At 41.4% G+C, this 26819-nt stretch overlaps 2 protein-coding genes and 1 long non-coding RNA gene across 4 annotated transcripts in view; 1 reads left to right on the top strand and 2 right to left on the bottom strand.

Moving 5' to 3' along the window:
- Positions 1–5879: 5879 nt before the first annotated feature.
- On the bottom strand, positions 5880–10524 carry LOC148188461 (uncharacterized). Its single transcript, XR_015777601.1, has 4 exons — positions 9992–10524; positions 7355–7412; positions 6430–6555; positions 5880–6272 (listed from the first exon to the last, which is right to left on the bottom strand). It is a non-coding gene; the product is annotated as an uncharacterized LOC148188461 (long non-coding RNA).
- ddx18 (DEAD (Asp-Glu-Ala-Asp) box polypeptide 18) lies at positions 10524–18970 on the top strand. The gene is made up of 14 exons (XM_042495094.2): positions 10524–10872; positions 11496–11684; positions 11771–11968; positions 14109–14244; positions 14429–14529; positions 14685–14884; positions 15869–15983; positions 16333–16472; positions 16579–16740; positions 16860–17012; positions 17233–17346; positions 17504–17560; positions 18202–18379; positions 18522–18970. Exons 1-14 carry the CDS (start codon positions 10767–10769, stop codon positions 18665–18667), a joined length of 1995 nt encoding a protein of 664 aa, XP_042351028.2. The 5' UTR covers positions 10524–10766; the 3' UTR covers positions 18668–18970.
- A 75-nt stretch (positions 18971–19045) lies between these two features.
- Positions 19046–26819, bottom strand: part of LOC121949342 (glycerol kinase-like) — a 29748-nt gene continuing 21974 nt past the window's right edge. The window contains exons 17-20 of one of the 2 annotated variants that reach the window (XM_042495005.2): positions 25682–25825; positions 25364–25450; positions 23392–23517; positions 19046–21905 (exon numbers count right to left, since the gene is read on the bottom strand). In XM_042495005.2, the coding sequence (XP_042350939.1) occupies positions 23393–23517; positions 25364–25450; positions 25682–25825 (356 nt within the window). In that variant the 3' untranslated portion in view covers positions 19046–21905; position 23392. The remainder of the gene's footprint in view (positions 21906–23391; positions 23518–25363; positions 25451–25681; positions 25826–26819) is intronic. The other variant, XM_088082893.1, reaches the window with a different exon arrangement.

Below are 26819 nucleotides of genomic sequence, written 5' to 3'. Positions count from 1 at the left end.
GCAGACAGGTCACAAGACTCCAGTAAGAGGAGAGGAGGAGGTCTCTGTGTTAATATAAATGATGCTTGGTGCTCAAACGCAGTTTAAGTGGCTGGACAGATTTGGATATGGATATGGATTTCATCCATATTATCTGCCTAGAGAATTGGGCTTAAGTATAGCAGTCAACTGGATACTGGACTTGCTCACATGCGGACACCAGAGAGTTCGAATTGGCAGTCACACCTCCTCAACATTAGTGCTCAACACTGGAGCCCCCCAGGGCTGTGTGCTCAGCCCCCTCCTGTTCACACTGTACACCCATGACTACACTCCCAGACATCAGGAGAACTCTATCGTGAATTATGTAGACAACACCACCATCATCGGCCGTATTACAAACGATGAGAGTTCATACTGGGAGGAAATCAACAATCTTGTAGAGTGGTGTACAGAGAACAACCTACTGCTCAATGTCAGCAAAACCAAGAAGTTTAAAATTTTAGAAAGAAGGAGGCAAAGACACACACTCCTGTCTACATCAGTGGAGCTGAGATGGAGCAGGTGAACAGCTAAAGTGTCCTTGGAATCACTGTCACTGAGACATAATCGTCCCCACATGCACACACCAACCAATGACAATAACAGATAATAGAGTGCTGAAGTAATGAGACCTTAAACGCAGAAGTCCATTAGCCTCTTAGCACTCCCAGTTCCCTCGTCCAAAAATCTATGGGTTATTTGAATGGGTTTTGGGTAAAATGCCCTAAATAAGGTCTGTGGGTAACACAGGTTAAATATATTTAGACGTTTTGTTCTGCAACATAAAATACGTCCGCTTAAACCCGATTTTTAACTTTTAAGGTTTTACTCTTCTTAAAAAAAAGGCAGTTGCTAACAAGTGGCTAAATGGGACTACAGTGTTTGTCGGGGACGTTAGACGTCATCACAGCGGACACAGAAACTCATTTAAACCCACTTGTCTGCCTTCACAGCTTTACAGACTCGCACTCGAACGTGCATCCAAGATGTAGTTCGTGTATAGCCTAACAATAGCTTTTTGCTTCTGGCGATTTCATTTACGCTTCAAAACACACAAAAGTGGTGTTCATCAGTGGAGATTATCACGCTGAACAAAACGTGTCTCATAAACTTCTGTTGGTCACAAAGCTTATTTTTGGCAATAACCAAAAATCCCATAAGGTTTTTGAGATGCTTACTTCCTGGTTGGCCTACAAAAATAAGTCATCCCTTCACCACTCTATTCCATTGGCTCAAACCAGAAAACCATTCTTATTGTTGGGTTTCAGTCAGTTTTCGTGGCAAGAGGAGAAAAGAGAGGTGAAGGGATGATGTAAGCCAACCAGGAAGTAAGCATCGCACTGGTTCCCTCGTCAAAAACCTTTGTGATTTGTGATTATCGCCAAAAAATAATCTCTCTGACAAACACAAGTTTATGAGACCTACAAGTTTGTTTAGCTTGATAATCTTCACAGATGAACACCACTTTTGTGTATTTTGAAGCATAAATGAAATTGCCAGAAGCAAAAAGCTATTGTTAGGCTATACACAATCTACATGGTGGTCGCACGACTTAAACATCACAACTACAAACACTGTAAAAACATGTTAAAACACGATCAAAAATATTATAATCAGATAAATCTACAAGTTCAAGTGCAATTCTGTAAAGCTGTTAAGGCAGACAAGTGGTTTTAATGAGTTTCTGTATTCACTGTGATGACGTCTAACGTCCCCGACAAACACTGTAGTCCCATTTAGCCACTTGTTAGCAACCGCCTTTTTTAAGATGAGTAACACCATAAAAATTCAAAAATCTTGTTTAAGCAGACGTATGTTATGTTGCAGAACAACACGTCAAAATAGCTTTAGCCTGTGTTAACCACAGACCTTATTTAGGGCATTTTACCCAAAACCCATTCAAAGAACCCATAGACTCTAAGAGGAGGGAACCATAGTGCTAAAAGGCTAACTGGCTTCTGCGTTTTAGGACTCATTACTTCAGCACTCTGCTGATCCCTGCAGAGAGGAGGAAGAATCTGTATTCGTGTAGGGAGGCACAGTGTGTTTGAGCGTGAGCGTGCGGGATGGAGAGAGCAGAGAACAGTATTGAGAAAAGGCAGAAGTGCATTTGAAAGTGTGGGTAAAGTATTGAGAGTACACAGGAAGGATTCTGTGTACTCCAATTAAAATAATTTCCTCTCCAGTAAAAAATTGTGCGCTTGATTTAAAAAACTGCGCTCTCGGATGAAAGTACTGTGGTCTCGCTTCAAATACAAGCTCGTTGATTTTTGACAGGAAAATAACTCCATAGACAGGATGCTTGCTGATTCCCTCCTCTTTCCCACGCCGTCTTGTGTGTATTTGATGTCTTGTTGGACTCTATCCTGCTCGATGGGGAACCCTTTTTTTCTCAGGTCATCCGCAACCTCTCGTGCGTCATTGTAGATCTTAGGACCGCTGTCCAGAGACACCTTCAGCTTGGCGTGTGGCGGGATCTGAATTTGTACACCTCTGTCCTTTAGCACTCTTCCAGCACACGCTCTCCTTTTTCTCGCTATTTCTGTCAGGTAATCGTCATCGAAGTAGATTCTTTTGTTTTTGTAAAAAAAAAACGTTTTTCTTTTTCCAGGGGGCGGACAGGACTTGATCTTTGGTCTTATGGTCCAGAAAGTTTTTGGGGGAGCGTCCTGTGGAGGATGCAGACCCGCAGCTCTGTAGCAGCGCTGTATTTTCAGCTCCGTCTCATTCAGTGTCAGCTCTGACTTTAGAAATGTGGTCACAAAGCCCAGCATGTTGTCATCTTCCTCCAGGATTGCCGTTTATACAGATATTATTTTGTCAAGACCGTAATTCCAAGTCGGTCACTTTTGCTGGCATGAAATCCTGTGCTTGTTTCATCTGCCGGAGCGTCACTCCAAGTTCATTGTTACGCTGCTCTATTTCAGCAACCTGCTGCTCTGCTTCCTCGATCTGTGTTGTTGTAGATTTTACATCTACCCTGGTGTGCCCCAGGGCCTGGCTCATCTCATCTTTGAAATCTGTCAACTCTTTTTTTACCGCCTCTCTCAGGGTGATTGGAAAGTCACGCTTTAAATCAGCCCGCATCGCCTTAATTTCCGTGTGTATATCAGCCAGTGACTTACCTTTGATCAGGTCTGGCCCATAGCCATTTTTATGTAGCCACCGCATTGCTGGCTGCTTCCTTCGTCAGTGTTGCTGGCATTTTGGATGTGGCTGCAATCTCCAGGGCTGGTAAGAAACACATGAAAAAAAGTTGTTTAAGACAATTCTTTTTCAAGTGTATTAGCTGCTGTCCCATCTTGCTTTGTACATATTTACAAATATAATCCAGAAAATATAATCCAGAAACCTTCTGCCTGTTGTTAAAGGATCATATCAGTCTATTATGACTTATCACCACTGGCAGATGTCACAGATGTTTTGAATCAGTTTGGTGTGTTCAAGCCTCCAGGAAGTGCGCCAGGCTCTAATGCAAATTTTTGTGCCCAAAAGTGGAATTATACTGTACTTGTCAGTCGCGTGATGCCCACTGACCCAGAAAGACTTTTTCCCATTGACTTATTTCATGGAAAAAAATTGTCTATAAATCAGTACTTTTTTTTTTGTGAGTGTCAAAACCCCTGTGAAATGACTCATTTCACTATCAAGATTTAAGCCATCCAAACATTTGGAAAGTCTAAAAGAGCTGTGTGTTTTTAGACAGCCATTCAAGCTGCCACCAGCAGAAGTTACTCACACATCTCATAACAACCCCTACATCTACATACACACACCTTCACATGCATACACCCTGCATCCATGTTGGACGGGGGGTCGGCAGGGGCGGGGTGGGGGTCTCCCTCTGCCTCTGTCCCTGCAGGGCTGGATGGGGGGTCTGCGGTCTGGGGGAGGGGCGTCAGTTCTGCTGCGGGGGTGTCGCCGGTGGCTCTGGGTTGGTGGTCGGCCTCTCCGTGCGGGACTGGGCTGGGTGGTTGCTTGGATCCTGCTGCTGTGTGGCAGTGGCCCTGCCGGGGGTTTGGGTAGCTCTGGGATGCTCTGGACTCTGTCTGCACCTGTGGAGGGTTTGGCCTCTGGCTGGGCTGGGGGCCTGCTCTCCCCGGCCTTCCCGGTCTCGTCTTTGGCTGGGCTGGGGGTGGGGGGCCGCTGTGGCCTCCTGCCGTCTTCCCCACGGGGTATATGGGTTGGCCCGGGGGCGATGGGCTGGGTCGGGCTGGGTTGGGAGGGGCTCTGGTTGGTGGGGCCCTGTGGCTGTGGGCTCAGATCGTGCCGGGGTTGGTGGCCTTGGGCTGGGCCGGGGGGCCTCCTGTCCCTTGTCCCTCTGTGGGCTTCCCCTGGCCGGAGGGGCGTTGCCTCTGTGTTCCCTTGCTTGTTCCCCCTTGGGTGGGGCGCGTGGCTGTCTCTGGGGCACGTGGTGTTGGGTCTGTCATGTTCTGGAGGGCTGTTGGGTGCTCTGGTGGCTTGGGTCTTGGCCCGCTTGCCCTGGGAGTTTGGGGGGTGATGTTGCGGCCCCCCCGTCGACTACAAAACAGATCCAATGACAAACCCTCACACACACGTACAACAGTTACAAATGTTGATGTTATCCATGTCAAGGTTATTTTGGGTAAGTATTTATGCAATCTGTTTTTTTTTTGTTTGTTTATTTTTTATTTTTTCTAATTATTAATTTATTCATTTATTTTTTCTTTTCCTCTTTTTTTACTTATTCAGTTTCTTCCTGCTTCCACCGTTAATACTGTTGTAAATATTTGCAGCTGTCATTATTTTAGTTAGCATTGTTGTCATTGTTTTCATTGTCGTTGTTGTTGTTATTGTTGCTGTTGTTTATGTTGTCTCTTGTGTCTTCCCCTCCCCTCTGTGTCCCCCAATCTCTCTCTTTTCTCTCCCTATCCACTCAAATGTTGTGCTGTCCGGTAGCCTAGCCAATAAATCTCAGTGTAGACTGCAACAGGAGTAAATCTGTTATGGCACCTCAAGGCATCCAGACCTCTCATACTGCATGCCTAAGCTGCCGAACAGCACACGTTAAAAAAATAAATAAATAAAAATTATATGCATTAATTTATATCTATGTATGTGTGTGTACTTTAAATTGTTACAAAGTATTATATACAATTTCAAGTTCAAATTTGCCTTTGCAATTTAAAAAAAATTCTTCACATCGTAGACCGTTTTTTGCTGTAATGTGAATCGGTTCAGGATCTGTCGAGACACTAGTACTGGTTTAAAAGTATAGTTTAGGTACCAGTGTCAGAAAAAAAACCCTCAAAGGATACCCAACCCTAAATAAATAAATTTGGGTATGAAAAAGAAATTAACATTGTGTGTGTTCACAAAATCATTCTCCCATTTACTGTCTGTGGTAGCAGCTCCAGATTCTATACCCTAGGACATCCCACGTTTGAGACTTCTCTGGATTCTGGCTTTGAGCCAGAGTAGCTCATGTTCTCAAATACGAAATTAAACTTTTAGCAGCCATTGAAAAACATATTGGACTTCTTCATTCAGGTGGTGTTCCCCCTCGTTTCTTGTGCCACATTGACATGTCTTTTAAAAGACATATAACCCTTTGAAAACATTACAAATTTGGTTGATTTCTTTTGAAAACACGGGGTAAAAGGTGATGATCAACTTGACAAGAAATGTTGCACAAATTGCAACAAATCTTGCCAAATTTTTATTTTTATTTTATTTTATTTTTTAAAGATGGAAGGATTATTATTAGGCTGAATAAATTGGTAAAAACTTTCCAGGAATGTATATTTAAAATTAGAGAGAGAGAGAGAGAGAGAGAGAGTATATATAAACTTTTCTTTATATCTATGTCAATGTTTTGTTTGTTTTATTCTGATAGTTTGTATCTCTGTTCTTTTGCTTGGAAGCAAACTTTCTTGTAACTTTTTGCAAATATTTGGGCAATGTCTTGTTTAGTTGCGCACACACACACTCCCCTCCGCCTCCATCCTACGAAAAACCTTTCCTATCAATGCGATCAATGGGCATTTTTTCAGTGGAAGTTTCTGTGAGTGAGTGCATTTGCTGTACCTGAGAGGAAAAAAGGGTTTGGCTTTACTGAAATATCCAGAAACTATTCACATCAACAGAAGACATAACAGAAGTTGGTAAAATGATACCTACACGTATTGTTAGCGTTGTTTTTCCTCTCACAAGGACATTTTTAATATGATCGGCACAACTAACACTGGACCTACGTGCAGAGAAAAAATGTTCCTGTCCCACAGAAACTCCTGAAAGCACAAATAAAGAAGTATCATGTCAGTGTTTAAGAAGCCCAATCCAACGTGGAGCTGCAAATGAGCTTTGCTTTAGCTCAGTTATGTATTTCACAATTTCCATTTTATGATTTTATGCTGAACAGAGTAAGTGAGAAATATTCATGCTCACCAGATGGAAGATCATCTGTATCACTATATGTTTCAATTGTTATGTTGAGCTCATTTGTTTCCAATCTGTCAATGACTCTCTGGGTGACCACGCTGTTACGATCAGCATATGCTGACTTGCATGACCCTGTTATTATTAAGAGCAGAAACATTTATGACAATTTATGGAAAAGTGAACCTTGGATGTATAAAACTCTGTTGTTGTCTACCTGTGGGAGCTTAGTTAGCTGCTTAGATCGCACATATAATTATAAAAGTTTAATTTTTGTCAATATGGACATGCTACACACATGGTAAGCTCGGTAAGATTCTCTACAATTCAGCCATAAGGTTCATTTCACCAAAGAAGAAGTAATATCGGCAGAGTATACACAAGAGGCGTAAAACAAAAAAGGTTGATGTGATGTCTTTTGGTGCACGTTGGTTTTTACAGCATAATAATTAACAAGCTTCCTGTACACGCAGCTCGCCTGCAGTTCTGACAACAGAATGCAGGTGAAAAAATCCATGTGATTTTTTGATGACTTTATAGTCTTTGTTGTTGATTTTTGAGTCTCATTCTCAAGTCATCTGATACATTTTATTGGGTCCTAAAATGTCATCCAGTATTAAAAGTATATTCATTATAATTTGTTTGTAGTGAGTGAAATCAGCAGGTGCAGGCAACCCTTCAGCATAGTAAACTAATGTACATCAGGACTGACTTTTTTTTCCTTGAGCTGCAGATGCATAATCTGATTTGTGAACTGTTTTAGTGCAGACTGCCGGTTGATGTTATTGTCATTTTAACAATAAAAATATTTTTGTCTAAAGCACTCTCATCTTGTCTAATGCACTGCTTTGTTTTTGTACTAAAACCACCAAATTCTATATGATTTAGGAGGAGGAGAAATAGATTTCAACTTATCAAGGATGTGATCACTCACATGGAACCCACATAAAGGAAGCCAGATGATTTTTCAGGAGTGCCTTCAACACCTCCACCTGCAAAGAGAAAATATTTCACAAGGCAAAGAAAAGCTGTTTGTCAGACAGGTGGCATGCTAAAGGCATTTTGGACACGGAGTGGACTCTGTTCAGAGGCCTTCAGCATGTGGTTTTTAATCCATCATCCCAACAGCGCAGGTCCAGACTGTTTTTTTTTGTTTTTTTTTACTGGGGTAGCCTGGGTGTGGGCTGACTCACGCAGGGACAGCATGATGTCCGAGTGCTGCTGCAGGCATACATGTTGGCATCGCTGTAATTTACCATTTTTATCTCCACTATACATACCTAATTTAATGAGTAACGTTGCAGCGTCTCACATTTCTGTTATAGTTTAGCGTAAAATATAAATTAATCTACAAATCACGGCACTAATGGAAAATAAAGCTTTCATATTTATTAAGTGCCAACAAAACTAAAATTTTTGTAAAATTAGTCAGGCTAGACACTACTCTGACATATCACTGAGAAGCAGTGATATGTTTGGGGCTAATTTGCACCTACAAACAAAAATTCAGTTCACTCATAGTTCAAACCGACTGGGCGGATAGCAAAACAAAACAGCGTGAGACTTGGACTGACCGATCAGCCACCACAAAACCACTATGTCATCAGGCCCCTGCATTAAGAAAAAATAGTGCTTCAAATCCCTCCAAACTATCCTGAACAAGGCATTTCTCTGTGGAAATGCTATGTCCAGGTGATATCAGAGGGACTTTTTAAATAACTTTTTTTAATGGCTGGATCCCAAGTCCTTTAAATTGCATCCATGCTTCCCTAGCTTGCGTCTTTTGCTTGAGTCTAAGCCCCGCCCAGCAGTGTGACACTGCAGTCACGCCAGCTGCGCTTCAGAAAAGCTCAGTCGCGCTATCTACACTTTAAAATTGAGTGCGCATCTACACCGCGTAGTACGGTATAGCGTGGCGACGGCTTCGTGGTGCATTCAGGTACACCTCGAAAACTCGGGAATCTATATCGAAGAGTTTTTGTTGTCTACCTCTGTGGTGTCCATAGGCAATTTAAAATATTGATAAAAAATCAAAATCAAATTAGACATTGTACTGTACGCTGTACACTTCAGCAAAAGATAGTCTCAAAATGCTACACTGAAACATTTTGAAAATCAACACAGAAGTAGTTGGGAAGATGTAGAACAAGAATCTAGGCCTATTCATATTCTGTGACCTGCATTGTAGGTTTATTGTATGATTTTGCTTGATCAAATTGTTTTGAGTGTTTAAAAGAATGTATTAAAACAACAACCGGGTAGTGACTGCATTCAACAACAACAACAACAACAACAACAACAAAAACACTTCAATATAGATTCCGGAGTTTTCGAGGTGTAAAGGAATGCACCACGAAGCCGTCGCCACGCTATACCGTACTACGCGGTGTAGACGCGCACTCAATTTTAAAGCGTAGATAGCGCGACTGAGCTTTTCTGAAGCGCAGCTGGCGTGACTGCAGTATAGAACTGAGGAAAAGTCACAAAACTTTACAAACTCTGCATATATGTTCCACTACAACAGAACTGTAGAACAGGCATTTCCTGCAGCTGCTCTGCAGAGAAACACATGTCTGCATCACCTGCTGCCAGGTCGTTATTCCACATCCTCCTCCACCTGAAAATCACTATCTGGCCTGTTAAAAGCATGGTTGAAACCGAGCCATCTGAGAAATGAGAAGATGCTGCGCTCTCCACACCCTGAGGCCACGTGATTCACGGATTCTCGCTCAACTCACTAACGAATACTACTACTACTTAACGCATGCCAAAAAACGCAGAAAATCGACCTTGTTCCAAAACTACATTGACGGGAAAAAGTCTTAGAGTCGGTATGCGAACGTGACTGACGCCACCTGAAAGTCGCACTCATTTCTGCCCAAACCTGTGGGCAGTTTGAAAAGAGTTGGGATAAAAGCTGCCCTGTCACTGTTGTCCTGTTTTTCATGTTTTCCTGTAATTTGCCGATGGACAGCGGATGGCTTTATAGATGTATGGTCATTGTGATATGTGTATGTATGTACATTTGCTTTCTTAATGATTAAGCCATTATAATAAAGGCTTTTAATGTAAATCCTCCTCGTTTTTCACATTCGCATGCTTTCGGAATGCCTGGAGTTCTCTCTCGCTTTAACCTGTTGTTTTCCCGTCTTCCATAAGCACCCGATACTATTTTGTGACCTTCATTTGATCGTGATCCACAGAGCAAACTAGTCAGCTCGCTACGCATGGCTGCCTCAATATATCATAGGAGACCCAAAAGCATCTCCTAGTGACTATAGATACCAAACTATTCTTTAGCGATAAATAAACACTTTCTATGTGCATTTGCAAAAGCACACTTACCGTAATGTTCAGTAGCAAAGCTGTAACAATCAACGAAAGCTGAGAAGTTTCCATATTAAAATACTCTTTCACCCAGCAAACAGTCATTGTGCCGCTCTCTTCTACTGTACTCTGCTCTGCTCTGCTCTGCTCTGCTCTGCTCTGCTCTGCATCTGGATCTGGATCTGGATCTGGATCTGAGTGTGAAGTGATACAGGGTGGATTTGAGTGAGATGGGGGATCTTACCAGGAGGAAAACTTGGAGACAAGGGAGCAGGAATGCTCCGGAGAGGTAACAGAGTTAGCGTAATGCCGGGTCGAGGGTTATTCCAGAGAGCAGGTTCAACAAACTCTAGCTGTGTCCCAACTCAGGGTCTGCATCCTACGGAGGACGCAGTCTACGCGGTCCACGTCGGCGAGTCTTTCCGAGGCACATCCGAGGGCCGCATCATCAGTTGTGAGATGCATGGCTCTATTCTAAATCTGCATACAGCCATGGGGGCGGGCCTCATTCATGTTAATGAGAGCTGCTCAGCGGCAGATCCATGGGCGCGTGAAATCACCGCTCCGGTCTCCGCTGAGTGAGAGAATTATTATTTTCGAAGATCGCGGGCGCGCAAGGAATCTTGGGAAACGGAAGGCCGTGAAGGATAGAAGCGAGCAGAGCCCGTTTGGTTTATTCCGTGGATGTATTATGATTTATTCGGTTTATTCCCGACAGAAAAAGTTTGAGGACCACTGCGTTAAACGGACTCGGAGGATTTTGCCCAAGTTTCTGATTTGGAATCCCGACTTGAATGGCCGTCCCGTTGTATTTTTATGTCGGAGGTCGTTTTATTCCCGAGTTTTGAGTACAATGGAGCGCAGCATTACTGTCTGAAGACTGATTTTAAAAAATGAGCGTTTTCTGTCTGGTGGTCCTGTGAATTTACAGTCAGGCACTGCACGCAGCTACTACGAAGGGTCCTGAGCGCCGCACACACACACACACACACACACACACACACACGTGTGCTGTTACCATGGCGGACCTTCAGATGAAGCTCCTTCGGAAGAAAATTCAGAAAAGAAGCGAAAAGAACAAAGAGCGCAAGCTACTCAAAAGCGAGACAGAAGAAGAGGGGACCGGTACGTGCTGAAATCAAGTCGGTTGTTGTTTTTGTGTGTGTGAATGTTTCCGAAGCGACACTAACTTTCCCTGCGAAGCTAGCTAACATTAGCTCCTCGTGAAGTCCTGTCACTGCGGGTAGACGTTGAAATGAGGAGTTCTCGACAGATACAACATTAGCTAACTTTAGTTTACAACTCAGGAATACGTCTGTGTGTTCATGTCAACGTAATTCGTCACTGATGAGGGTGATTTATACGATTCAGTGAAAATGCAGCTAGCTAGCATCGTAACACATGCAGATCTCCAGAGTCCTCTGTTCAGATGCAGAGTGGGACATTAGCGCGAGCCAAATGCTGGTGAAATATTTAGTGGCTTTTAGAGTGACTTCACTCACCAGCCATAAAAACAATGGTTATGCATTGAGTGGCTGGTAGATTTTGGTGTCCCTTAAATAAGAAAGTTAATTTCCAACCCTTTAGATGTTACAGAGTTGCCGAAATCTTAACTCACAAGACCTCCTCAAACTAAAAAAATCACTCAAATTAAAAGGAAGCGTAGTCATGACAAATAACATCCCAGTTCTCTCCACATCACCTCGGTAACTGAGTAAATATGTGACTTGTTGGCATGTGTTGGACAGTGAACTCAAACGGACAGGAAACAGAATGCTGTGAGGAGCCAGCAGATGCTTGTCAGACTGACAGCAGGCCCACAAAGAAACAGAAAAAGCAGATAAGGGCACCACCTGATGGGACTACATCAGAGGAAACTCCAGTGAAGAAGAAAACAAAGAAGAGGAGAAAGCTTGCCGACGCTGCAGAATCACCAGGTAACAGTTGAGAGTAGCTTGCAAAGCTTAAATTGACAAACTACACTTTTGTCCCTCACAATGTTATGTTATAATCCTCAATCCAGATGAGAAGAAGACCAAAACAGTGACAGAAGCAGAGGAGAAGAAGGAGGAGGAGGAGGAGGAGGAGTCAGGACTAGCAGATGGAGAGCAGGCCAATGAAAAACCAGAGGAAGCTGCAGGTGAAGAAGAGGAGGACGAGGATGATGGAGAGGGAGATGATGAAGATGAGGATCAACCAGAATTACCATCCGGACTGACAGGTAATAACGAGACAGTTTTGCTTTTTTGGATGCATTCTACTGTATTTTTTTGCAAATTTCTGATGTATAACAACTTACATGGCCCAATACCAATATATTCACTTTCATTTGATCATCAAGTTTCTTTTGTAGATAAATTAGCATCTTAATATGTATAGTTTTATCATGAGGGCTCATTATTTTAAAAAATATTTAAAAATAATTTGGGGTTGACAGATTATTGGTTTGGCCAATTATAGGATCTGATATTTGGCATTGTGCTGATTATCTGTATCAGCGTTTTATTTTAATTATCACAGATAAGATTAATTGATGAAAATTACAAAGAAAGTGTCAGCATGGGAGGAACCTTTACTTTGTAAAGCCCCAGAGAGCTATTTTTAGTAGGGCTGCACATAACAATTATTTTTTATCGATTAATCTATCAGTTATTTATTTATTGATCTAACTATTATTTTGTTATTACTCGATTAATATAACATCAAATTTACCGAAAATAACATTTAAAAACTTGTCATACACTGCAGGGCATTATTCCCCAACAATAAATAGACCAGTCTTAACTGATAATCTGTGTATACAGTCTGATATAAAGTCTCTCCAAAATTAAATGAATGCAAGAGCTTGTTCCAGTCAAGTAAAAGGGATTTAATGCAATCTACATTTAGCAATCCAACAGCAAAATAAGTAAAATAGTGTGAAATTCAAGTCACTTTTAGGAGGAGTAACAAAACAGCTACTCTTTGTTACAGTAACAAACCTCAAATCTAGCAGTCCAACAAAACATCTTACAGTAAAATTAGTGCAATTTGAAAAACACTATAACTCTTCTCTAACAGAAATAATTATAACTAGTACATTCTTCCTGCATCAAAATAGTCCAGCCTTAACTGGGCCTTAAGGCATATCGCTGCCTGCTGATGAGTGCTGTATTTTCACATTTATAAGCACATATTCCTCTCATTTATGAAGTTATATAAGCTCCTGCACAGCTGACAACCCCGTCCTGTAAATGTTTCAAAATAAAATACATGATATCAGCAACTGATGGCATTCTGTCCACAGAGACACAGTCAGAAGGCTTTTGTTTTGAAAGGGAAGCAAGGAAGTTGAGGTAAAACAAACACCTTTGTGTTTCCTCATCTCTGTGCCAGAGAGAGACTTTAAACTGCAGTATAAAGTGGTATAGACTCAACAAACGGGAGCGTAACGCGTAAAAGAATGGCAAGCCACCTGACAAGCGCTGCCTGGGCGAGCAGTGTGCACGCTCTCACTTGATACACGAGCGCCGAAACAAAAAACAACATGCTCTGCGCTGCTCACGCTCTCATTACGCGCGCTGTGTGAAACGGTGCAACGCGTTGACGCACGTCACGTGAATCCACATATTCACGGAATCGATTACGCCGACGCTTCGCCCCAGCCCTAATTTTTAGTTATTAATCTTTATTTACATGTTTTCTTTTTTTTTGACTCTGTAGAAAAATTGCAGGGAACTTGCTGCATGTGATGTTGAAAATTTCATTTGTAAGGTAACATTTACTAACTGCCTTTACACAAAGTTTTGTGTTGAAGTTTGGTATATTCCAAATGATACATTTTGACAGGAAGATCTTAATTTTATTGTAAATGCATATTGGTTCCAAATATCTGTTGTCTGTCCCATTAACTACTAATGATCTGTGTCAGTATCAGACAAGGTGTGTCGTGAGAACGCACAATATATCTTAGTAATTTTAAGTGAATAAAAAGGCTTGTTACACTTATTTTTCAGTTAAAGTCATGACTCACGGAAGTTGATTGAAAAAATAAGCTGGACTAAATATTGCCCTGTAGATACTGCCCAAGTCTACAAAGACACTTTGCCTTTATGTGTTGCCCTTTCAGTGTTACCATCATGAAACGGGTGTCAGCTAAGGCATACAGAGACTGTTGCGGTTGTCTCTGGGGAGAGTCGCCAGTGGTTTTCCTGACAGGACAAACTGCAAGGACACAATGGATCTGACCAGCTTCTCGTGGCTGGTTCTGTTGCCCTGTCTGTCTTTTACATGCTGTTCTCTCACGCTTCACCTCGACCTTTCTTTAAATGGAATCTGCTGTAGGAAGTGTCCAACTCACCAACTGTTGACTGATCTTTCAGGAGCATTTGAGGACACATCCTTTGCCTCTCTTGCTGGGCTGGTGAGCGAGAGCACGCTGAAAGGAGTGAAGGAGATGGGCTTTGAACACATGACTGAGATCCAGCACAAAAGTATTCGTCCCCTGCTGGAGGGAAGGTAAGTCACAAACCCTGTGTGTACAGAGATCACCCTCTCGAGTTTTTTTCATAGTTGATGTGTTTCCGTTAGTCGTATTTTATATTCATGATTTCAATTTGAGGGTTATTGGAAACCAGCCTGCTGTGACTACGTTACTAAAACTAAGTGTTACTAAGTGTTTCTGTTTGCTCTGACTCTGCAGGGACGTTCTAGCTGCTGCCAAGACGGGAAGTGGTAAAACCTTGGCCTTCCTCATTCCATCTATAGAGCTCATCTACAAACTCAAGTTCATGCCCAGAAACGGTACGACTCCTGTTCGTGTGTTCTGTCTCCCCGACATTTCCTGGCTTCAGCCTTGTCAGGCCTGCTGAGGGGGATGTGTTTACCTGATGTATCAATCTGTATTAAGCAAGTTGAGCGGAAGCCCTTTCCTAACACCCTCCTCTTCCTCCTCCCAGGCACTGGCGTAGTGATCCTTTCACCCACGCGCGAGTTGGCGATGCAGACTTACGGTGTGCTGAAGGAGCTGATGACGCACCACGTGCACACCTTCGGTCTCATCATGGGGGGCAGCAACCGCTCAGCTGAGGCCCAGAGACTGGCCAACGGAGTCAACATCTTGGTGGCCACGCCGGGCCGTCTGCTGGACCACCTGCAGGTGAGCACAGAGCCACTGCTAACAGCATTTCTGGAAGCACTGCATGTACCGAGCACCTCTTTAAGATGATGGAGAGACAATATATGAAACAGGTCAATAGCCACTTATAATGTTAGTAGCCATTGGGCTTTGTAGAATTGGTGGTATTGACACATCAATCAAACATAATGCTGCCTTCACATGCTCCTCAGAAGTATAGTAAATACTGTATTTACGAGCACATGAACAGCCCTCGAGTGTTGTAGTTAAAAGATTAGGAAATTTTGATGATAACTGCGTTGCCAAGTTGTGATGTTTACGTGACAGGGCAGCAGAAAAAGCAGAAAGCATGGAAACAGTGTCAGCAAAGGATGATTAAAAAAATATATAGATTTGGTTGTTTTTGTTCCTAGCAGCTGTCAGTTATTTTTAGTAGCTGCACATTTTAGTGTATGGATCTATCAGCTGCAGCAAGCCAGCAAACGTTTAACTATGAAGCATGCCAGGCGAGTATATTAACATTAATAACATTATTTTATAACTTGCCGACTTGACGTCATAAATGCATAAACATGGTGGGTGAAAGCCAATGTTTAGTTAATGGTAAGAAACTTTTTTATTAATTCCTGTATTAAATATCAAATTTCGATCACTTGTAACATAATGTGGTTTTAATTTTAGCTGCAGTCGATGTAGAGTGACATAGACTAAATATAAAACTATATAAAAATAAAAACAAACTGGGAGCAGCTTTCAACCTCTTCTTTAAACGCTCTTAGCATTAAAATCAAACTGTCTTTTTTGTAGCTTCCATGTTGTTCCCACTTTACGACCTCAAAGCACGTGAACGCAACAAAGTTGGAGGAACGACTTCCTCGCTCTGACCATCTGACATCACGTGAATGCAGCATCAGATCATCGTTTTATTGATGTGTGCCGACCATATGTGCTGAGCATTTCTGCAGCTCCTGCTTGCTGTTAATACTAATATTTTTGTGCCTTCAGAACACTCCCGGTTTCATGTACAAGAACCTGCAGTGTCTGATCATTGATGAGGCCGATCGTATCTTAGAGGTCGGCTTCGAGGAGGAGCTGAAGCAGATCATCAAACTGCTGCCGAGTACGTATCGATAGTTGCTGCGCTCGCATTTCTTTGTTATAGGTTTGTTTTTGTTTTGTTAAAGGGTCACTTTAGCCGGTAAGTGTTGTGTTGTTAAAATAATAGAAATTAGCTAATTAAAATGTTTAAAAAGTTGGCACATAAATTATACAATAGAGGGGAAATTGTAAAAATGGGCACTGTATCTCTGTCAATACAAACTGTAATTTAGAAACCAAGTGTCATATTTTAAAACAAAACAAAACATGAAATTCTGCTATTTTAGCTTAGATAAATTAGAAAATAACATTTATCCAATTTTACAAAATGCAATGTGCCTGCCCATCTTTAATGTTGTTGTTTTCTCCAGAGAAGAGACAGACGATGCTGTTTTCAGCCACTCAGACCCGTAAGGTGGAGGACTTGGCTCGCATCTCCCTGAAGAAAGAACCCCTCTATGTCGGCGTGGATGACAACAAAGACAATGCCACTGTGGACGGCCTGGAGCAGGTACCGTCTGCCACATGTCTGTGAAATCAGAGCTACTCTGGAGGAATGGCCTTGGACGGTCCTCAGCTCCCTGAAGTGATGTAAAGTGATGTGCGTTGTGTTTCAGGGTTACGTGGTGTGCCCGTCAGAGAAGCGCTTCCTGCTGCTCTTCACCTTCCTGAAGAAGAACCGCAAGAAGAAGCTCATGGTGTTTTTCTCCTCCTGCATGTCTGTGAAGTTCCACTATGAGCTGCTCAACTACATCGACCTGCCCGTCATGGCCATTCATGTAAGCCGTGTCCCTCACCGCAGAGCACCATGAAGTCCTTAACAGTACTCACAGACCTCAGACTCACCTGCGAAGCTTCCTGTCGTGAAACCAGTTTGTTGTTCTCGCTGTGTTTCCAGGGCAAACAGAAGCAGACCAAACGCACCACCACCTTCTTCCAGTTCTGCAACGCTGACTCGGGCATCCTGCTGTGTACGGATGTGGCAGCTCGAGGTCTGGACATCCCGGAGGTGGACTGGATCGTCCAGTACGACCCTCCAGATGACCCCAAGGTAGTGAAACTGCTTCTACATAATACAAAACAATAATTCAAAATTGCACCCAAAAAAAAGTGTTAGAACCAGTTTTAACACATCTGCTGTTTTTACAAATAAAAAATGGGACAGAAATGTTAACTTAGTTCTTGACAGCTTGGCTCATGAATATTGGTGTCACTTGTGAAGTGGAGTCGCGCTTTAGTGCGCACTTTTAAGCTGGAGTTTGCGTCTGCAGGAGTACATCCACAGGGTGGGCAGAACAGCCAGAGGCATCAACGGCAGAGGCCACGCCCTCCTGATCCTCCGACCAGAGGAGCTCGGCTTCCTGCGCTTCCTCAAACAGGCCAAGGTAACCATCTCCAACTCTGCTGTCCACCTACTGTCTGTTCTTTGTCTTTGATTGTAACATGTAAATTGTGGGATTTTGTGATGCTACACTGATTAATGTTTGCAGTCTTTACATGTGTTATGTCTCTATTTACGCACCTTTTTTTTTTATTGTCCAGGTCCCGCTGAGCGAGTTTGACTTTTCTTGGAGTAAAATCTCTGATATCCAGTCCCAGGTAAGATTCTACCTCTTAAAGAGAAAGTTTACCCCAAAATCAAGACCACTTATTTTTCCTCTTACCTGTGGTGCTATTAACCAATCTAGATAGTTTTAGTGTTAAGATGCACATTCCTAATTTGCTGTATACATGTCCAAAGAATTTGCATGAATAATACCGGCATATATTGTGTCTTAATTTGAAAATGCTAAATTCAGGTAATACCCTAATACCGAATATTTAAACAGAAAATGCTGTTTACATGACCCGCATCAAATTCAGAATAGTCTGAATAATAGGAGAATATGGGTGTGTATGTAACTGTGGCAATTGCTGTTGAGTTTTTCAAATGTTTGTTAAATGTTTTTTGGAGTTTTGAGCCCCACAAGCTGAGAGCCATCTAGTTCCATTATTTTGGAGAGAAAGCAGACATCTCTACAGCTGATATCTCCAACACTCTGCAACTCGCACCAAAACTATCTAGACTGATAAACAGCACTACAGGTAAAGGTGGCGTGGGACAGGAAAGACATGTAAAGAAATGTGTGTTTCAGAAGCTTCGGCACATGTTTAAATGCTAGTTGGTGTTTTCTACCGTTTCTAAAAAATTAAATAGGAGCTGACTGTTATCTAATTCCAAACTGCGTCTTGTTCCTCAGCTGGAGAAGCTGATTGAGAAGAACTACTATCTCCACAAGTCCGCGCAAGAGGCCTACAAGTCCTACGTGAGGGCTTACGACTCCCATTCGCTCAAACAGATCTACAGCGTCAACACCCTCAACCTCCCCATGGTGGCGCTGTCTTTCGGCTTTAAAGTTCCTCCATATGTCGATCTGAGTATCCTTTACTGTGATTCTGAGTCACATTTAACTCTGCACCCTGTTTGTGTGATGTCTTAACATTATTTTTATTGCTCGTCTCATGTATAGATGTATGACTTTAAGATACACGGTAGTTCTCCTTAACTCTTCTTTTCCAGACGTCAACAGCAGTAAAGGTGTCAAGTTACAAAAGCGTGGCGGCGGAGGAGGTTTTGGATACCAGAAGTCTAAGAATGCACAAAAATCCAGAATCTTTAAACATGTCAATAAAGGAAAGGGAGACAGGAGGCAGTTCTCCCGCTGACTTTCAGATGAACTCCTCCTGCTTTGATCCCTCTTCTGTGTAATTGATGAACTGCCTCCTTTATTACATGAACCTCCTGCTTTGGAGAGGGTGCTATGTAGTGTGTTGGGCACATTAATTAGGTCCAGCTGTCCTCTCGGGAGTTGTGTATACATGTTTTGTAAATGTAATGTTATGTTGAAGAGGCCGTTGCATTCCCTGTGTGTGCCACTGTGGACTTCTGATCAACAATAATACACACTTTTCTAATGTTTTTTCATTCCACCTGACTGGAATATTAAATCTCTATTGACTTTAAATATATACACTTTGCCTCATGTTCTGTAAAGTTTACTGATACTCACTACAATGAAGTTACTTGATTGAAACCAAAACAGGTCCTTATGTACATTTTTTTTAATCATACATCACATTATTACAGTATCTTTACACTCCCGCAGAGGTGAAGGACTCTTCCTATGCATGCGATCCAAAAAAGCAACAGGCAGGCACACAATAGGTTGTGGGATCATATGGTACACATTAAAAAGTTTAATACACCTTTTAAAGTAAATCACAAATTGGTTATCAGTCTCCAGAAATAAATACAGAAACCAAATACTCTATTTCAGGGTTCTGTATGCAACATTCACATGTAAATATAGCAGGAAACCACGATCTGCCTATGGAAAGATGAAGTGAAGTAATGGTATCCTGAGTAGAATCAAGCTCCCTCTGTGCACTGGAATCTGAGCTTCTCTGTGGTTTGTTGTGAGCTAGGCTGACCATGCATGCACAAGAGTGCATGGCACGGACTAGCTCATCGCTGCTGCTCTGTACTGCACTCATACACTCCTAACATCTGTGTTTTCGCAGCGGTGTAGAACCCCCTCCATGATTAGCACTGCCTGCACTTTTGTTTATGGAGTTAGCACCATTTGTTCGTAGATACTTACTTGGTCACCTCCATCTTGATAACCGTGCGCACACTTTACACGCTCTGAATTTTGCATAGAGCCCCTTTAACATGTTTGTACCCACAACTGAAATGTTTAATTACTTATTAGTGTTCTCTGGGCTAACCATAACACGATTTTGAAGAAAATTTTAAAATCATTCACACCATCTGGCTGAAAAGTGAGTTTTTTTGTAATATATTTAGTCTTTGGGCACATGGGACTATGGTCTCTCTCTACATGTTTTGTGATATTTTAGGAACCCCGTAGTTGAATGCCTCTGCACACCAGTCAAGTTACACTTAGAGTTTACATCGATGTCTGTGAAAACATTGATGCTTCACACACATCTTCCCCCCGCAGCACAGCAGATCTCTACAATCAGCACAGTTTCAAGATTAGAGTCACTAATTCAGTATAGGGCCAAATGGTTCCCCTTCTGTTCCCGAGTTATGACGTTGAGCGATGGCAACAAAGTGTTTTTGCAAAACACTGTCACAGTAAAGTTGACCTTTTGAAAGTAAAATGTCAATCAATTTATCCTATCAGATATTTGTGTGAAGTTTTGTCACAATTGGCAAATGAATTCTTTAGACCAAAACCATATTTTGTGACATCAGTGACCTCAAGTCCAAGTGAACGTTTGTGCCAAAGTTGAAGGAATTCCCATTAAGTGTTCTCGAGATACAGCTTTATAAGAATTTGACAATTGCAAGGTCACGGTGACCTTTGACAACCAAATTCTAATCAGTTAATTATTGAGTCCACGTTAACGCTTCTGCCAAATTTGATCAAATTCCCTCAAGGTTTTCAAGAGATACTGTGTTGGCAAGAAAAACACAGACAAGGTCACAGTGACTTTGACCTTTGTCCCAAATCTAACCAGTTTATTGTTGTGACGTTTAAGTGGACGTTTGTGCCACAGTTGAAGATATTCCCTAAAGAAGTTTTTGAGTTATCTTTTTCAACAGAATGGGATGGAAGGACAGATAGATGGACAGACAACCTGAAGACATAATGCCTCTGGCCATGGCAATTCCTGGTGTGGAGGCAGAAAAACTTTCATATGTGCCCAAATACTAAATATATAATGAAAACAAATCTCAAACTACAAGGCATGGCATATTTTGTATCTATAAACTCAAAACAATTTGAATATAAAAGACATGCACACATATGAAGTCAAAAAAAAAAAAAATCATATGGAAGACATTTAATAAGCATGTCTGTGCCAGATTTCTAAGCTTTAAACAAATTGAAACAAATGTGGCATTTTTCAAACTTAAGTCTTCTGGTACAAATGGGCCAATTGAAAAAAAATCTTGGTATTTTCATCCTAAATTTAAGTGAGCTTCAAGATTTTCATCAGATGTACATGATGGCTCTGATGAAAAAGCTTGTGCTCACATTTGCCTGACTCGATATAAAATTGTAATGAACCGAATCATCACTCATCTTAAAGGATTGTATGGGGATTTCCCTTTAGTCTTAGCACTGACTTAAGTCATAATGAACTTCCCTTCCTAAAAACAATCTGTTTAAAAACATAATATTCCCATAAAAAACCTGCATAGCTCCCACAATCACCCTCTCCACATACAGGATAAATATAAAGTGCTGATGAGAGCCTGCAAAGTGTCAGTTCTGTTTGCAATGGGAAACCTACTGAAACATTTCTGCATTTTTCATTCTTAGTCCAAAAACTCAAAAAAACAATGTCTCACTCCTCTTTAGTTCCTCCAAGAACAAACTTCGCTTTCACAGGACGTACGCTGAGCAGTAACCTTTCTCAAGAACCGAGTGAGTGTTGAGGAGTAACAAGTACACACATCACATTTACAGAACACATAAAAAAACAAAAACAGTCCAGTATCCCTTGCGTTACAGTGATGAGGTACAATAGTGCAACTGTTTACTGCAGACTAGAAACACCTGAGTTTCCCTATGCTTTACTGTAAAAGTTTAAGAAGGCAAATCCATGGTTTTTAAAAAAAGGACGGTTTAAGGACACCCCCTTTTCCAAAAAAGGAAGGTTAAAGAAATTCCATCGAAAATGGTTCCATAGTTGCTTTGAAAAGCTCCACGGGTTGTGTCACTCTTCATTCTGGCTGGCACTTTAGGTTGATGAAATGTTTTTAGTCATGTCACAGCCGTACTACTACTAGCAGAATATGTGTCACCCAAAATGACTGCATATCTCATCACGGGGCCGTCAAGTCAAGCACATTTCCTCTTCCAGTCTTGCTCCAAAACATGTGTCCATGTTCGTATGAAGGTCTTGTACCAGAGTTACAGCTGGTTATCTGTGAGGTGAAAAAAAACAATACTCAGAGAGACATTGATACAGAGAGACTGAGAGGACTTTTTCCTGCTTGAATACAAGGTATAAAGGCAATGCAGTTAGTTTCAGGAAATTATTTGTAGACCTTCAGAGGCTGTTGCTCTGTCACTCAGCATCCCGCTATCTAGAATAGGTCCAACTGAAGCGGAGCTGCAGAGGTTTAATATGCCTGAACGCTAAACTGGACCTGATTGCTCAGTTTTAGCAAGCAAGTTGTCTACAGCTAAAATGAATGTTGTTAAAAAGCACCTACTAAAATGTTGCACAGTTTCAAGTTGGGCACCCAAGATTGGTGTCACCAGTTCAGTATTTGACCAAATGTCTCCCCTTCTGTTCCTGATATACGACGAATAATGGCCAGAAATGTGTTTTTGAAGAACACTATGATGTTACAGTTGAAGTTGACCTTTTGAATATAAAATGTCTTCACTTTATCATTTTATGCTATTAGCCAGTTTTGTGGAATTTTGCAATAATTACTGCAGGAACTCCTGAGTTGTGGCCAAGTGAACATTTGTCAAGGTGTTCTTGAAATATTGTGTTGACAGAAAAATCTGATGAACAAGGTCACAGTGACATTGACCTTTGATTACCAAAATCTACTCTAATCTAATCTTTTTGTGCCAAATTTAAAGAAAATCCCTCAAGACATTCTTGAGAAATCGTGTTCACAAGAATGGGGCTTTTCATGTTAGATGCACTTTGGTTGTATTTTCATATCTGACTCACACTTGTCCCTACTTTTAAAACAGCATATCCTGACAACATCAGGGTGATAGAGACAAACCCTAACTTAAACCTCTTTTTATCCATGTCTGCAAGAAGGTTTAAATTGTACCTCAGATAGCATGACCTCTACTGGTGTTAAAGTGATTTGTAAAGGACATAGCAACTGGCTTGAAACTAAGCCACAGGTCCAGTTTAAACCTCAGCTTCCAATGTAACAACGATGGGGTTTCAGACACCTTTGGTTCCAGAAAACAAAGGTTCAAACCCATCTTTAACCTTAAACTGCAGCTAAGCTAATGACAGAGCAACCATCTCTTTAGTCAACAGTGACAAAAGTGGAAAAAAAAGTACAGTAACCCATCCAACATAAAGACTAGGGCTGGACCGATACAGAGTTGATTGATCTAATGGAGAATGGATGTCAACGGAGATTTTATACCATTAAGCAGCTAAGGTGGATCAATCTTCCTTTAAAAGCTGGTAAAAACCATCTTTCATAAAAGAAACGTAGTGTCCAGTGATTGTCAAGCTGCTGTTTACAGATGCTTTTCTAACTTGGAAATCTCCATTGGATATCTGTATCACTGGAGATCTGCATCGATCAAACCCTTTAAAACACCGTGTTAGTAATGCGTCGAAATGTGACCATGCCACAGTCAACCCTGTCACAACACAAAGACGTTAGCGCTGTAGCACATGGCATGCAGTAAATGTCGGACCTTAAAGGTCTGCTTTGGTGGGGGGAGGGGTGGGAGGGACCCAATGGGCGCCGTTGGTGCCGTTGATACCGTTGATACCATTGATGCCGTTGATGCCGTTGATACCATTCATCTTCTTTTCTATACCTGTTGTCAGTGAATAAGAAAGAGAACATCCAAGATGGATGGATTGAATCAGACCCAAGAAGGTTAAAAAGAGCATGGCGTGGTATTACATCATATCGTTGGGGCACAACACATTTGCAGTAAAAACTCATCTGCTTTTGCCCAAAGGCTCAATGGCTGCACACCATCACAGAACACCGTGATGACTGATTCATTTCACTAAAGGTGTCCAAAGTCGGCCTTGGGTCGGTAATTTATGTACAAAAATAAAGAAATCACTGAGAATTACAATTTTGCAATCATTAAAATTATTTGGAATGAAAGATCATTAAAAAATACTTTGCATGCAAAGTTCTGCAGTAAATCACCTGACATGCATTTGAGAGTACCCAAAGTACTGTCAAGCTAAGAGTACCCAAGGAGGCTAAAAAAGTGCATCCAAGAAACACCATCCCATTATTCCTTGCACCATCTGCTGTAACCCACAAAAAAGCTAGTTACACTGCACATGTGTCGTAACCCCGAGCTCTGGTGGGGTCAAAGAGCCCATCCCAGCCTTCACTGAACAGCTGTGCGGGCTCCCAGGAAGCCAATTGGCCTTTCCTCAGATAGCAAAGGAAGGCTCTGCCCTACTCTACCTCTGATTGGCTTACCCTGACATTCCTACCCTAACCAGTACCGCTCCTCTTGCCTAAACCTAATCAATCCAACCAACAAAGGCAAAAAATACTGGCCAATCATAGGTAGAGTAGGGTGAGTCATCTCTTCGCTATTTTAAGATTTGCAGATTTTCAGGAAAGCCGCTTGGCCTCGCTTCCAATTTTTCCCAGTGGCCACTCACAGTATTTATAGAAAAAAATCCCATGCTGCCCAAAAACCATTTTTCCATCGAGCGCCCCAGGAATGAGTCCTAAAACCTGAAAATAAGTTAGCATTTTAGCACTCGTGGGGCCCTCGTCTCACAGTCAGTGGGTTTTTTAAATGGGTTTTTAGTTAGAAGCCTGGATAAAGTCTGTGATTACAGATTTTGTTCCACAAAATAAAATAGATCAGAAAATATCCCACAGTGAACTTTGAAGCTTTTATGTGTCTTAAAAAAGCGGCTGCTGACAAATGGCTAAATAAGACCACTGAACGCCACCACGCCGAGCTGCACCGAACACGGCTTTACAGCCTCGTTGTGGTGGTGACGTTATATTATGTGACTGTGGTGAAATTTTTTTTATAGCCTAATATTAGTTGAAAGTGGTGTCAACTTGTGCTGAACAAAATGTGTAAGTATCATTAACATTTGTTTGCATTAGAGGTTACTTTCTACAATCATCCAAAATGCTATGGAAAACTCCCATAGGCTCTTTGACAAGAGAATCAGTGTGATGCTAACTTCCGCATGTGCCTACAAAAAAACATCATCCCTGGGGCACTCTAAAGGCCACCATTATAAAAGAGACAGCTGTTAAACTGCTGAAAGGACACCTTGGACTCTAAACAAGGTCAATTATGACTCTTTGATGAATTTTGGATCAGAGAGAGTCTATATTTTCAATTTTGTAAAAACATTGTAAAAACACAAGAAATCTGTGACATCATCGCAATGTGGGCCAGTGGCAGGAACACTACTGCGATGTTTTCTAGCTTACTTCCACAAGCTGTGAATGAATAGGTGCTATATTGGGATGGAGTATCTAGCTATCATTATACATCTATGAGTCAGACTCCTGGACTTGTTAAACATGTGATTGAGGGGAAAAAATATAAAATTAGACTGAAAACCATATTAGTCCCATTGTCATAGACTTATACAACAGTGAAGTAACTTGCTTTAGCAGTACTATTGGTAAATAAGAAAAATATTGCAGTTGTGTACCGTTGGAATTGCAGCAAGGCTCTGTGGTCTCCCAGTTCATGGATCTCTGGACGGCTTTCTTCCAACGAGCAAAACGGAACTCACTCTCTGTTTGTGTAGAGGACAAACAGACAGACAGGTCAAAACATTTGAAAAGGAGCGATTTATTTACAGTTTTTTATAAACATGATGTCATGGTCATAGTATCCACTAGATGGTAGCAAATGTAGTGTAACCGGCTTGAGGACCTTTCTTTGAGAATGGCATTAATCTAATACAGCTGGTTTAAGTAGCCTAAAAGTGTATCACACATGTCTTCGGAGTCTTTTTTTTACTCACCGTCAGAGTTGATCTGAGGTTGATATTTCTCAGATGTGATGTGTGGAAGATGACTGGGTTTCAGGCTCCATACGCCCACCCCCTCTGCTGCCCCTGCCGCCATGGCTGCACCCAGAGCTGTGGTCTCCGACATGGTGGGTCGCACTGTACCAACACGAGACAGACGCAGAGAAATCAAAAATAAGATACAATCCCTTTCCTTAAAATTAAAAATGAAAATAGGTAAAATATAAAACTTTTGAAAATTGGACATCAATTTTCTTGGGCTGCGTTCAGACCCATTTCACATGCATTTAAACATTCGAAAGCTGAGCATATTGGTTTCTTTTTCTTTTGTACACATGGCTCAAAAGGCAAAGAGAAACAGGCAGGAGATGTCCCAAAATAGCAAATAAAGAAAAAATAGCAAAAGAAAGTAGAAAAGTATTTTTTAACTAGACAGTGAGAGAAAAAAATATTAGAAAAACACAATAAAAAAGTGAAGATGTCCAGAAAACTACATAAATATCATTAAATATTAAATATTATTATTATAATAATTATTACCCATTTATTTATATATTCATATATTTTTTTTACTAGAAATGTTAAATGTTTTGATATGATTTTTTATCATATAGTGGAAAACGTTTTGCATTTAAGGTTGGAGAAGTGTTGAAAGCAGCAGGTGTTTCCTGGTTTCCGTAAGTGAAGATAAAGTTGGATGTTGTAATTCCAATTCAGTTTCTACTAATGGTGTAATGTTCATGGGTACACAATTACATAAACACACGTTATTTGTGTTTTTACCCAACTCTCGTACGTCAAAGTCAACATTCATGTGTGTTTGTGTGTTTTCTTTTAAATGGGACAAAAGTCAGGAGGACAGACAGGGTATCAAGTCCAGCTTCAGTCAAAGGTTAGTCATATTGACAGAACAGATAACTAAATGTCAGAGTTGTATCAAGTAGCAGAGCCAACTTTAGTGAAGCTGTTGCCAAAAAGTGTTCACTTGTGAGTACTCCTGTAATTCAACTTTTCACTGCTCTGACAGGTGGCGAGTCTCCACTACAGATTTGTGCAAAACGTAAGAGATATTTTTGAAATGTCAATAAAACACAATTGCGAGATGACTGAGTTTCTACTGAGTGATGTTATG

This window comes from Plectropomus leopardus, chromosome 10, assembly GCF_026936395.1.
Source record: "Plectropomus leopardus strain MGB_pleo_1.0 chromosome 10, ASM2693639v1, whole genome shotgun sequence".
Lineage (NCBI taxonomy): Eukaryota > Metazoa > Chordata > Actinopteri > Perciformes > Serranidae > Plectropomus > Plectropomus leopardus.
This window is presented reverse-complemented; position numbering and strand designations above follow the sequence as displayed.

Excerpts from the sequence above, each read along its gene's own strand:
- ddx18 (XM_042495094.2), top strand. The coding sequence starts at position 10,767 with ATGGCGGACCTTCAGATGAAGCTCCTTCGGAAGAAAATTCAGAAAAGA. Across the intron at positions 14,885-15,868 it reads GTCTGCTGGACCACCTGCAG|AACACTCCCGGTTTCATGTA; the intron begins GTGAGCACAGAG and ends TTGTGCCTTCAG. Across the intron at positions 16,741-16,859 it reads TGCCCGTCATGGCCATTCAT|GGCAAACAGAAGCAGACCAA; the intron begins GTAAGCCGTGTC and ends CTGTGTTTCCAG.